The sequence below is a fragment of the Manis pentadactyla genome, chromosome 4, assembly GCF_030020395.1.
Source record: "Manis pentadactyla isolate mManPen7 chromosome 4, mManPen7.hap1, whole genome shotgun sequence".
NCBI classification, from domain to species: Eukaryota; Metazoa; Chordata; class Mammalia; order Pholidota; family Manidae; genus Manis; species Manis pentadactyla.
This window is the reverse complement of record NC_080022.1, coordinates 33314405-33327939: the sequence shown is the minus strand read 5'-3', so window position 1 is coordinate 33327939 and position 13535 is coordinate 33314405. Positions and strand designations below refer to the sequence as shown.

Sequence of the window (13535 nt, the reverse complement as noted above, 5' to 3'; positions counted from 1 at the left end):
ATAGTGGACACTTAATTAACATTACTTCTTTATCTTTCCTCTTCAAAGGCCCCAGAAACTCAGCCTGCTTTTTTCCTTTGCTTTTCAGAGCAGAAACCAATTCTCCTTCTTGGAATTCAACTCCTTTCCAGAGTGGTGACAATGTGACCATATCCCCCAGCAACCCACTTCTCTGATGCCCACAAATAAGTACACAGGTCCTTTTCATTGAAGGGTTTTACTGCTAATCACTAAGGAAAGATTCAGATTGGGATGGGGTTAACAAGTAACAAACATGGGGCCGTGTGAAGGTCCCTGGATCACAGCTCCCTGAGGGCTTCCCTTACACTCCTAAGGCAGGACCAGACCTCTTCTCCAGGCCCAGGAGGCCCCTTCTAGTGGGAAGGCTGCTCCTCCCAGCCCAGCTGGGGCACAGCAGATGGGACCTAGCAGACCACTGCAATGTGGTTTAAGCAAATCACATTCAATTTGCAGAAACTCCAGTGATGCCCATCTCACAGGTCCTTCTTCAAAGGCCAGGGGGCAGTTGCCCTAATTATAGGAGCATGTACTAAGCCTACCCTATTTCTCTTTCATCCCAAGGAGATGAAGCCAAGACTGGTCCTCTGACTCTCCAAGGCAAGAAACTGGCCTGGGAAGAGATAAGGTCTTTACTCAGTGTCCCTTCTCAGGACTCCCTGGAAATCCTGGCTTCAGAGGCAACAGGAAAACATTCTACCAAGTGGGATGAAGATCTGAGGTCAAGCGTACAGCAGCAGATCCTAGAGATCTTCACACACTAGGTTGGGATCTCTCTCTCCCTCACTCTCCTTCAGATGGAATCTTTCCCAGCCTGCTCTCCCATGTGTGTTTTCTGGTGGCGGATGAGATTTGAGCTCCGGGAGAAGTGTTTCCCACAAAGAGTGCACCAGTAGGGCTTCTCCCCTCTATGGGTCCTCTGGTGTGCTCCAAAGTTGGAGATGTCACTGAAGGTCCGCCCACATTCCGTGCACTCATAAGGTCTCTCGCCTGTGTGGGTGCGGTGGTGCACGCCAAAGCTGGAGCTGTTGCTGAAGCTCTTCCCACACTCACAGCAGATGTAGGGCGCAGGCTCGAGGTGGGTCCGGTGATGCACAGCCAGCGTGGCGCTCTGACTGAAGCTCTTGCCGCAGATGTCACAGTGGTATGGCCGCTTGCCCAGGTGATCCTGCTGGTGTGTGGTGAGATCAGAGCGCCGCCGAAAACTCTCCTGACACTTGGGACATTTGTAGTGCTTCTCTTCCAGGTGGATCCGCTCATGCCGGATGCGGTTAGAACTTCTGGAGAAGCTCTTGCCACATTCAGAACACTTGTAAGGTTTCTCGCCTGTGTGGATCCGTTGGTGTGTTCTCAGGTTGGAGGTATTATTGAAGGTTTTGCCACACTGGGCACATAGAAAGGGCTTCTCATCAGTCTCAGGCCTTGGATGAACAATAGGGTCCCCTGGCTCTCCAACAGGGACAATGACTTTCTGCCATGGTTCTTTTAGATGGATCACCTGTGGTCCCTCTGACAGGCTCTCTTGCCCATGCTCTTTGTCCCCACCTGGGATCCGAAAACCCTCTGCGTCATCCACTCTCCAGGGCTTACCCTGTTCCCCTTCCTCAGGCAGGTGCTGTTCTGGATTCTGCTCCTTTTCACTGCCCATCTTGGTACCCTAAGAATGAACACAAATGGCCAACACCTTTATTCCTTGGGTCAGGCCAGACCACAGGGAATCTTTTGTTCTGGTTGAAGGAGTATACACCTTCCTCAAGGAAACATCCACCAGAAATAACCTCAATTAACTGGGATAGATAGAATGCCTTTAATTACTTACTTTTAAGTGACAAACTTCCACAGATATTTAAAGCTACCCACCAGAGTAAAAAAGAAGGCACCAGCTTTGTCTACCCCCAACAGATGATATTTGTACAAACTGAATAATGTCACTTTTCTTAGTAGCGCTAAATAGTACTCATGTAGACTATAACTCATGTGCAAGTAAAGGGCCTTCCACTTGGGAATAAGTTCAATTTTTCTGCCTAACTATAAGTTAACTGAAACTCCTATTATATTTAATCTTTTCTGAAAAACCTTCCATAAAAGTATCCATCTATTTGTCTGCTTTCAAAATAAACAAATAGAACCTCTCATTCTTGAGGCTCTCCTAGTTGTTTTTAAAGCCCAGCTGTGTGAATCCTCCTAAGTGTCTCACTACCCTTCCCTTCCCCAGACCCCCCCCATAATCTAGCAACAAAAGGGTTAACATCTGAGCCCCCTAAGACCTGCTGTGTCTGACTGGTCAGCACCACCTCCATTCTCAAACACCATAGACAGCCACACACACACTCAACCACACATGCAGCCATACTCACATACCAAACACATACAGCCACATTCTCACACCACACACAAACACCACACACAATCACATATACATAGCCATACACACTGCATATACCATACACAGCTCTCCTACACAAATAGCCACATACACAGCTCCGTATCATACACTATACACACAGCTATACTCTCAAACCACATGAAGTCATACACACACAGACATAGATACACAACCACACTCTCCACACACACACCCAGCACCCAGCACAGGGCCTACTTATGCAAGCATCAGTAAATACTTGCTAAGCTTTACAGATTCCTTTGAGTTCCTACAGCCAAGCACAGAGAATGAGGGGCAGATGAAAGTACTTCTGATAATAGGGAAGTGGTATTTCCTCCAGGCCTTGAAGAAATAATGACATTTCAAAAGGCAAAGTGGGCTGCTGGAGTGACATGAACAAAGAGATGAGGGAGGGAAGACTATGATACAGCACTGATGATAATGAAAGACTGAGAATTCCTTCAAGTTAGCAAGTATTTTTGGAAAACAGCAACACAGAGTAATAGAAGGAGGTTGGATCCCAACAGTGACACATACTATCTTTATAACTGCAAATTATTCAACTACTCTGAGCCTCAACTCCCACATCACTAACATTGTAATACCTACCTACATGCAGGGCCTTGTGTCAGAGGAAATGCCTATAATACACTCATTGTAATGTTTGGCATGTACTAGTCATTTCAGTAAATGACAGCTACTATTACAATCGTCCTAGCACTAGGGAGAACACAAGAATAAAAAGGAGCCCTTACATGACCTCGTTAGGAAAGAAAAAAAAAATTTTTTATTAAAAATTGGTACAAGACTATGTAATTTTTATATAATTTACTATATATGTGAAATACAGACAGAACCTCAAATCTTTCAGGAGTGGAGGCCAGCAAACTTCTTCTGTAAAGGAACATATAGAAAATATTTAATAAATATTTGGGGCCATAAGATCTCTGTTATTGCAACTCAACTCTGCTGTTGTATCATAAAAGCAGCCACGGACCATATATAAATCAATGTGTGGCTGTAGTCCAATAAAACTTTACTTGAAACAAAAGGAGACAAACTATAATTTACCAATCTCTGTTGCAGAGTGTTTCTTGAAGAATCTATATAAGCAATGTGAAAAATCATAGGCTTGCTTCAATTCAAAAATGTAAACAACCAGAAACAGTTTATTACTTGGTATGTTTCATGACAATCCTTTTAAAAATTACCAACTCCCCCACACTCCGAGTTCCCTGCCCCACAGCACTTCCCACCTTCTAACATTGTACTTATTATGTCTTTTAGTGTCTTGTCTCCCCCTGCTAAAATTTAAGTCCCATGAGGGCTGGGGTCTTTATTTTATTCACTAATGTAACCCAAACTCCTAGTAATGACAGTCATATATAGTAGATCCTGGATATCTGTTGAATGAACCAAATAAATGAAGGCCAGGCCTGTCTCCAGACCCATTTCATGCTTGCTTGTCTCTACTCTGATCCACTGTTTCTCAGCAATCTCTTAATTCCTACCTCACTCCCTCCCTTACATACTCACAGAATATTCTACATACTTGCTTTTATGGTGTTTTGCAATGATCTTCTCATATATCTGTTTCCACTGTAGTTTACAAGTAACTTGAGGGCAGATACTGGGTCATTTTGGTAATCCCTGCCCCCATGTAAGGTCCAGAGCTCAAATGTTTTTCAAATGTGTGAGTGAACGGATATGATTTTAATTCACTCCCCACCCCAGCCTACCCCACCCGGGTTCCAGTATCTCTATGCAATGAGCTACACGGCCTCCACCCTCTTCTAGTCCTACTATTCTGAGAACCTATAATATACCAACCTCTGACCCTATCCAGGGCTGAATGCTGGGTCAAAATAAGAGCAAATGGATTTAGGGCTTTGGTTACTCCTCTCAAACATTTCATGGTACAGTGCAGTGAAATAGGCCTGTGAGCTCCAGAAACTATCACACAGTGTAGAAGGTTAAGTTTAGTCACCTTTGTACCCACTCCTCAGTGCCTTGCACAGTACCTGGCACATTGTACAAGAACCAGTAATATTAATAGTTGACATTTTTTATCACACTAAGTGCTAAGCCCTGGACTAAGCACTACATGTGAATCATCACATTTCTTTTTCACAACTTACTTCAGAGATGAGGAAACTGAGGCTTAGAGAGATTGTAACTTGCCCAAGGGCAATAGCAAGTGAGTGGCAGAACTCTGACCTGTTCCAGCACTCCAAGCCAGTGCTTTTAAGCATTACGCTAGTACAGGAGGAAGAGAAGAAGGAAGGGAGGGAAGGACAAAGGAAGGAAGGAAATTAAAATGGTGCTACAGTATTTCAGGTGACACAGGCCTATCTCCTTGAAGAGATCAGGGATGAGCACCATGACCAAAAAAGGTGGTATTCGAGGTAGGACTTCAGGATTGGTGAGCAAGATCGGGACTTGTGGAGATGGGGAGCTCACTACTGAGAAGGCAGGGGCAGGTAGAGCACAGAGAGGCATTTTCAATCTCATTTCAGAGATTTGGCAGAGAGAGGAGCCCATTGAGCTTTTCTTCCCAGGAGACTCAGAGGTCCGGGGAGGACCAACGGTGGAAGGGACTGAAGCAGTGGAGAAGGGGCCAGGTCTAAGAAGAACCGGCAAGATAGAGCTGGTAATCACAGATGCTGAAGGCCAAGGCCTGGGTTAGAGGGAAGGCACCAAGGTGTAAAGTAGTCTTAAGGGCCAAAGTTCGGGATCTTTAGGGTCTAGGCTGGGAGAGTGATGGGGGTAAAGGAACTTGGGAAGACCAGGGACAAGGTATTGAAGACCAGGGAACTGTACAGGGGAGCTGGATAACGGGTTAGAAATAGAGGAGAACCAAACGGGCCAGAGAGTACAAGAAGATGGTCATCGGAGGGCAAAGGCCGCAGGGCTGTCAGGGGTGTCAGGGCACCGGGGCCCAAGAGTCTGGGTTGTGGGTAGCGGGGGCGGCAAAGTCTAAGGATACGAGCGTTCTAGAGCACAGGAGGTAGGTTAAGAGTTGTCAGCGGGCTTGGGGCCAGTGGGATGGGAGACAGGGAGGGCCTGACTCCAAAGGTACGGTCAGTAGCAGAGGGGCTGGAGTACTCGAAGGGCCTGAGGGTAGGTAGGGGCCGACACCAGCAGCCTGGCCGCGTGGGCCGGGGGTGGGGGCGGAGGGACCACAGGGCCCCGTATGCTCCCCTCTGGGTCCGGGTAGCAAAGCCATAGCCCCCAGCTCCCCGGATAGAGGGAAGGAGCCATGCTCAGAGTTCCCGGAGAAGCTGTGTCCGGCCTCCCCCTCCACCCCGCGACCTCAGGCCCAGCGCCGACCAACCTCGCTCCCGCCGCTCGATCAGGGACACCGCTGCCTCGGCGGGCCGGGGGTGGGGCCGGAGTCAGAGCCGGAGCCGGAACCCAGAAGAGATCCGCCCTACCTCTCCAGGATTGGTTTCTGAGGACGACTCTTCGTTTCCATTGGCTGTGCTAGCTGCCACAATGCAAGAAACCCAGGCAGGACCACCAATAAGCACTGGCCTCGGCCGGGCCTGCTGGGAGTTGTAGTCTTAAGGAAGACTGAGGACTCCGTGAAGGAATTTGCGAAGTTTGGAACTGGGCAGTGGAGCCTGGGTTGCTCCCAAGGTCGTCGTGCTTCCTTCTGTGCCTAGCATTGCCCAACGTGCAGGCCTACTGGTCTGGGAGTTGTAGAATATGTAGAGCTAACCTACATGACCTCCAAGGGGTCACAAACAAAGTTTCTTTTTCTTTAATTCAAGTAGTTGATAAACAATATCATATTGGTTTCAGGTGTACAACATAGTGATCTGACAATTATATGCATAATTAAGTGCTCACCATGATAAGTGTAGTTAACCATGTGTAATTATACTAAGACAATATTATTGACTATATACCCACGCTATAATTTTATCCCTTGATTAATTTATAAGTGGAAGTTTGTCCCTCTTTATCTCCTTGACCTACTACCGTCCCACTCCTGGATGCCCTCCCTTATGGCAACCACCAGTCTGTTCTCTGTGTTTATGAGTCTGTTTCTGTTTCATTTGTTTGTTTGTTTGTTTTGTTTTTTAGATTACACTTAAAAGTGAAATCATATGGTATTTTTCTTTGATTGACTTATTTCACTTAACATAATACCCTATATGTCCATCCATGTAAATGGCAGGATTTCTTTCTTTTTATGGCTAAATAATATTCCATTGTGTATGTATACCACATCTTCCTTATCCATCCACTTACTGATGGACACTCAGGTTCCTTCCCTATTTTAGCTATTGTAAATAATGTGGCAATAAACATAGGGGTGCATGTATCTTTTTGAATTAGTGATTTTTTTTTCTTTTGGTAAATTTCCAGAAGTGGAATTAGTGGGTCAGATGGTATTTCTATTCTTAGTTTTTTTTAGAAAATTCCATACTGTTTTCTTAGTGTCTGCACCAATTTACATTACCACCAACAATGTACTAGGATTCTCTTTTCTCCACATCCTCATCAACACTTGTTATTTCTTGTCTTTTTGAGAACAGCCACTCTGACTGGTCTGAGATGATATCTCACTGTGGCTTTGATTTTCTTCCCTGATGATTAGTGATGTAGAACATTGTTGCATGTGTCTGCTGGCGATCTCTACGTCTTCTTTGGAAAAATATCTATTCAGTCCTCTGCCCATTTTTTAATTGGGTTGTTTGGTGTTTTGGTATTGAGTTGTATGAGTTCTTTATATATTTTAGATATTAACCCCTTGTTGGGTATGTAATTTGCAAATATCTTCTCCCATACAGCTGGTTGCCTTTTTATACTGTTGAAGGTGTCCTTCGCTGTGCAGAAACGTTTTAGTTTGATATAGTCCTACTTTTTATTTTTGCCTTTGTTTTCTTAGCCTGAGGAGACATACCTAGAAAAAAGTTGCTAAGGCCAATGATCAAGAATTGACTGCCTATGTTTTCTTTTCTTTTTTTTTTATGGTCACTTGATTTTCTTTTTTTCTTTCTTTTTTTATTAAGGTATTATTGATATACACTCTTATGAAGGTTTCACATGAAAAAACAATGTGGTTACATTTACCGATATTATCAATTCCCCACCCATACCCCACTGCAGTCACTGTCCATCAGTGTAGTAAGATGCAACAGATTCACTATTTGCCTTCTGTGTTACACTGTTTTCCTCCTCACTCCTCACACCATGTGTACTAAACATAATACTCCTCAATCCCCTTCTCCCTCCCTTCCCACCCAACCTCCCACACCCCTTCCCTTTGATAACTGCCAATCCCTTCTTGGAGTTTGTGAGTCCGCTGCTGTTTTGTTCCTTCAGTTTTGCTTTGCTGATATACTCCACAAATGAGGGAAATCATTTGGCACTTGTCTTTCTCCGCCTGGCTTATTTCGCTAAGCATAATATCCTCCAGCTCCAGCCATGTTGTTGCAAATAGTAGGATTTCTTTCTTTCTCATGGTCGAATAGTATTTCATTGTGCATATCTACCACTTCTTTATCCATTCATCTACAGATGGACACTTAGGTTGCTTCCATTTCTTGGCTATTGTAAATAGTGCTGCAATAAACATACGGGTGCATATGTCTTTTTGAATCTGAGAACTTGTATTCTTTGGGTAAATTCCAAGGAGTGGGATTCCCGGGTCAAATGGTATTTCTATTTTGAGTTTTTTGAGGAACCTCCGTATTGCTTTCCACAATGGATGAACTAGCTTACATTCCCACCAGCAGTGTAGGAGGGTTCCCCTTTCTCCGCATCCTTGCCAGCATTTGTTGTTCTTAGTCTTTTCGATGCTGGCCATCCTTACTGGTGTGAGGTGATATCTCATTGTGGTTTTAATTTGCATTTCCCTGATAATTAGTGATGTGGAGCATCTTTTCTTGTGTCTGTTGGCCATCTGAATTTCTTCTTTGGAGAACTGTCTCTTCACATCCTCTGCCCATTTTCCAATCGGGATATTTGCTTTTTGGGGGTTGAGGCATGTGAGTTCTTTATATATTTTGGATGTTACTCCCTTGTTGGATATGTCATTTACAAATATATTCTTCCATACTGTAGGATGCCTTTTTGTTCTGTTGATGGTGTCCTTTGTTGTGCAGAAGCTTGTTAGTTTGATGAAGTCCCATGTGTTCATTTTTGCTTTTGTTTCCCTTGCTTGAGGATATGCGTTCAGGAAGAAGTTGCTCATGTTTATATTCAGGAGATTTTTGCCTATGTTGTCTTCGAAAAGTTTTATGGTTTCATGACTTACATTCGGGTCTTTAATCCATTTCGAGTTTACTTTGTGTATGGGGTTAAACAATAATCCAGTTTCATTCTCTTGCATGTAGCTGTCCAGTTTTGTGAACACCAACTGTTGAAGAGGCTGTCATTTCCCCACTGTATATCCATAGCTCCTTTTTGTATATTAATTGACCATATATGCTTGGGTTTGTACCTGGGCTTTCTAGTCTGTTCCATTGGTCTATGGGTCTGTTCTTGTGCCAGTACCAAATTGTCTTGATTACTGTGGCTTTGTAGTAGAGCTCGAAGTTGGGGAGCATAATCCCGCCAGCTTTATTCTTCCTTCTCAGGATTGCTTTGGCTATTTGGGGTCTTTTGTGGTTCCATATGAATCTTAGAATGATTTTCTCTAGTTCATTGAAGAATGCTCTGGGTATTTTGATAGGGATTGCATTGAATCTGTAGATTGCTTTAGGCAGGATGTCCATTTTAACAATATTAATTCTTCCTATCCATGAGCATGGGATGTGTTTCCATTTATTGGTATCTTCTTTAATTTCTCTTAAGAGTGTCTTATAGTTTTCAGGATATAGGTCTTTCACTTCCTTGGTTAGGTTCAGTTGTAGGTATTTTATTCTTTTTGATGCAATTGTGAATGGAACTGTTTTCCTGATTTCTCTTTCTGCCAGTTCATCATTAGTGTATAGGAATGCAACAGATTTCTGTGTATTAATTTTATATCCAGTAACATTGCTGAATTCATATATTAGATCTAGTAGTTTTGAACTGGATTCTTTAGGGTTTTTTTATGTACAATAACATGTCATCTGCCAACAGTGACACTATAACTTCTTCCTTACCAATCTGGACGCCATTTATTTCTTTCTGTTGTCCAATTGCTGTGGCTAGGAACTCCAGAACTATGTTGAATAAAAGTGGAGAGAGTGGGCATCCCTGCCACGTTCCCTATATTAAAGGAAAGGCTTTCAGCTTCTCGCTGTTAAGTATGATGTTGACTTGGGTTTGTCATATACGGCCTTTAATATGTTGAGGTACTTGCCCTCTATACTGATTTTGTTGAGAGTTTTTATCATGAATGAATGTTGAATTTTGTCAAATGCTTCTTTGGCATCTATGGAGATGATCATGTGGTTTTTGTCCTTTTTGTTGATGTGGTGGATGATGTTGATGGATTTTCTAATATTGTAGCATCCTTGCATCCCTGTAATAAATCCTACTTGATCGTGGTAGATGATCTGTTTGATGTATTTTTTAATTCGGTTTCCTAATACTTTGTTGAGTATTTTTGCATCTATGTTCATCAGGGGTATTAGTCTTTAATTTTCTTTTTTTGTGGTATTTTTTCCTGGTTTTGGTATTAGAGTGATGCTGGCCTCATAGAATGAGCTTGGAAGTAGTCCCTCTTCCTCTACTTTTGGGAAAACTTTAAAGAGTATGGGTATTAGGTCTTCACTAAATGTTTGATAAAATTCAGCGGTGAAGCCGTGTGGTCCAGGGGTTTTGTTCTTAGGTAGGTTTTTGATTACCAGTTCAATTTCATTGCTGGTAATTGTTCTGTTCAGATTTTCTGTTTCTTTCTGGGTCAGTCTTGGTAAGGTGTATTTTTCAAGAAAGTTGTCCATTTCTTCTAGGTTATCCAGTTTGTTAGCATATAATTTTTCATAGTATTCTCTAATAATTCTTTGTGTTTCTGTGGTGTCCATAGTGATTTTTCCTTTCTCATTTCTGATTCTGTTTATGAGTACAGACTCTCTTTTTTTCTTGATAAGTCTGGGTAGAGGTTTATCTATTTTGTTTATTGTCTCGAAGAAGCAGCACTTGCTTTCATTGTATCTTTCTATTGCTTTATTCTTCTCGATTTTATTTATTTATGCTCTAATCTTTATAATGTCCCTCCTTCTCCTAACTTTGGGCCTCATTTGTTCTTCTTTTTCTGGTTTCATTAATTGTGAGTTTTAGAATGTTCATATGGGATTGTTGTTCTTTCCTGAGTTAGGCCTGTATTGCAATATACTTTCCTCTTAGCATGACCTTCACTGCATCCCACAGATTTTGCAGTGTTGAATTATTGTTATCATTTATCTCCATATATTGCTTGATCTCTGTTTTTATTTAATCTTTGATCCATTGGTTATTTAGGAACAGGTTGTGAAGCCTCCATGTGTTTGTGGGATTTTTCATTTTCTTTGCATAATTTATTTCTAGTTTCGTACCTTTGTGGTCTGAGAAACTGGTTGGTACAATTTCAATATTTTTAAATTTACCAAGGCTCTTTTTGTGGCCTAGTATATGATCTGTTCTTGAAAATGTTCCATGTGCACTTGAGAAGAATGTGTATTCTGCTGGTTTTCAGTGTAGAGTTCTGTAGATGTCTGTTAGGTCCATCTGTTCTAGTGTGTTGTTCAGTGCCTCTGTGTCCTTACTTATTTTCTGTCTGGTTGATCTGTCCTTCCGAGTGAGTGGTGTGTGGAAGTCTCCTAGAATGAATGCATTGCATTCTATATCCCCTTTTAATTTTGTTAGTATTTGTTTCACATATGTAGGTGCTCCTGTATTGGGTGCATAGATATTTATAATGGTTATATCTTCTTGTTGGATTGACCCTTTTATCATTATGTAATGTCTTTCTTTGTCTCTTGTGACTTTCTTTGTTTTGAAGTCTATTTTGTTTGATACAAGTTCTGCCACTCCTGCTTTTTTCTCCCTATTCGTTGCATGAAATGTCTTTTTCCATCCCTTCACTTTTAGTCTGTGTATGTCTTTGGGTTTAAAGTGCATCTCTTGTAGGCAGCATACAGATGGGTCTTGTTTTTTTATACTTTCAGTGACTCTGTGTCTTTTGATTGGTGACTTCAGTCCATTTACATTTAGGGTGATTATTGATAGGTATGTACTTATTGTCACTGCAGGCTTTAGATTCATGGTTACCAAAGGCTCAAGGTTAACTTTCTTACTATCTAAGAGTTTAACTTAACTCACTTAGTATGCTATTACAAATACAATCTAAAGGTTCTTTTTTTCTCCTGCCTTTTCTTTCTCCTCCTTTCTTTAGACATTAGGTATCATTTTCTGTACTCTTTGTCTATCCCTTGACCAATTTTGGGGGTAGTTGATTTAATTTTGCATTTGCTTAGTAATTAACTGTTCTACTTTCTTTACTGTGGTTTTATTACCTCTGGTGACAGCTATTAAACCTTATGAACACTTCCATCTATAGCAGTCCCTCCAAAATAGACTGTAGAGATGGTTTGTGGGAGGTAAATTCTCTCAGCTTTTGCTTATCTGGAAATTGTTTAACCCCTCCTTCAAATTTAAATGATAATCTTGCTGGATACTGTATTCTTGTTTCAAGGCCCTTCTGTTTCATTGCATTAAATATATCATGCCACTCCCTTCTGGTCTATAAGGTTCTTCTGAGAAGTCTGATGATAGCCTGATGGGCTTTGCTTTGTATGTGATCTTATTTCTCTCTCTGGCTGCTTTTTTTTTCTCTTTTATTTTATTTTATTTATTTATTTATTTTTTAATTTTGGTATCATTAATCTACAATTACATGAAGAACATTATGTTTACTAGGCTCCCCCCTTCACCAAGTCCCCCCCACATACCCCTTCACAGTCACTGTCCATCAATGTAGTAAGATGCTGTAAAGTCACTACTTGTCTTCTCTGTGTTGCACAGCCCTCCCCGTGCCCCCACACACACTATACATGCTAATCGTAATGCCCCCTTTCTTTTTTCCCACCCTTATCCCTCCCTTTCCATCCATCCTCCCCAGTCCCTTTCCCTTTGGTAACTGTTACTCCATTCTTGGGTTCTGTGATTCTGCTGCTGTTTTGTTCCTTTGGTTTTCCTTTGTCTCTCTGGATGCTTTGAATATTCTGTCCTTATCCTTGGTCTTTTCTGTTTTAATTATTATTTCTTGGTGTTGTCTTCCTTGGATCCCTTCTTTTGGGAGATCTATGCACCTCCATGGCCTGAGAGACTATTTCCTTCCCCAGATTGAGGAAGTTTTCAGCAATTACCTCCTCAAAGACACTTTCTATCCATTTTTCCCTCTTTTCTTCTTCTGGTACCCCTATAATACGAATATTGATACGTTTGGATTGGTCACACAGTTCTCTCAATATTCTTTCATTCTTAGAGATTCTTTTTTCTCTCTGTGCCTCAGCTTCTTTGTATTCCTCTTCTCTAATTTCTGTTTCATTCATCATCACCTCCACTGTATCTAACCTGCTTTTAAAACCTTCTATTTTATGTTTATTTTCTGATACTGTGTTCCATAATGATTTGATTTCTGGCCAAAATTCATTCCTAAGTTCTTGAATATTTTTCTCTACCTCCATGAGCATGTTTATGATTTTTATTTTGAAATCTCAGGAAGATTCATGAGGCCAGTTTCAGTTGACTCTTTCTCTGGTGTATGTATGATTTTGCTTTGATCCAAGTTCCTTTGATGTTTCATATTTGTATGTTGCACCCTCTGGTGACCAGAAGCTCTTTTGTCTGGAGCTGCTCAGCCCCTGGAGCAATGTCAGGGGTCACAGGGAAGCGGTGTTGGTGCCTGGGGGGAAGAAAGAGCTGTTTCCTGCTCTTTTGTCTGGAGCTGCTCAGCCCCTGGAGCAATGTCAGGGGTCACAGGGAAGCGGTGTTGGTGCCTGGGGGGAAGAAAGAGCTGTTTCCTGCTTCCCGGCTGCTATGCCTGTCTCCACTGCCTGAACCAGTGGGCCGAGCACACAGGTATAAGCCTCTGTGCTTTGTATTTGTAGCTGCTGTAGGCAGGACTTCCCTCTGGCTGGCCTAACTCCAGGATAGGGTTTGCCAGTTTGTGATTCAGGTGCAGGCTGGCCGGGAGGAAGGTGCAGCAGGC

General features: G+C 42.2%; 1 protein-coding gene across 1 annotated transcript; it reads right to left on the bottom strand.

Annotated features, from left to right (window-relative positions):
• Positions 1–201: 201 nt before the first annotated feature.
• On the bottom strand, positions 202–5809 carry ZNF691 (zinc finger protein 691). The gene is made up of 2 exons (XM_036893099.2): positions 5739–5809; positions 202–1675 (listed from the first exon to the last, which is right to left on the bottom strand). The coding sequence occupies exon 2, from the start codon at positions 1664–1666 to the stop codon at positions 812–814; it is 855 nt and encodes a 284-aa protein (XP_036748994.2). The 5' UTR covers positions 1667–1675; positions 5739–5809; the 3' UTR covers positions 202–811.
• Positions 5810–13535: the final 7726 nt, after the last annotated feature.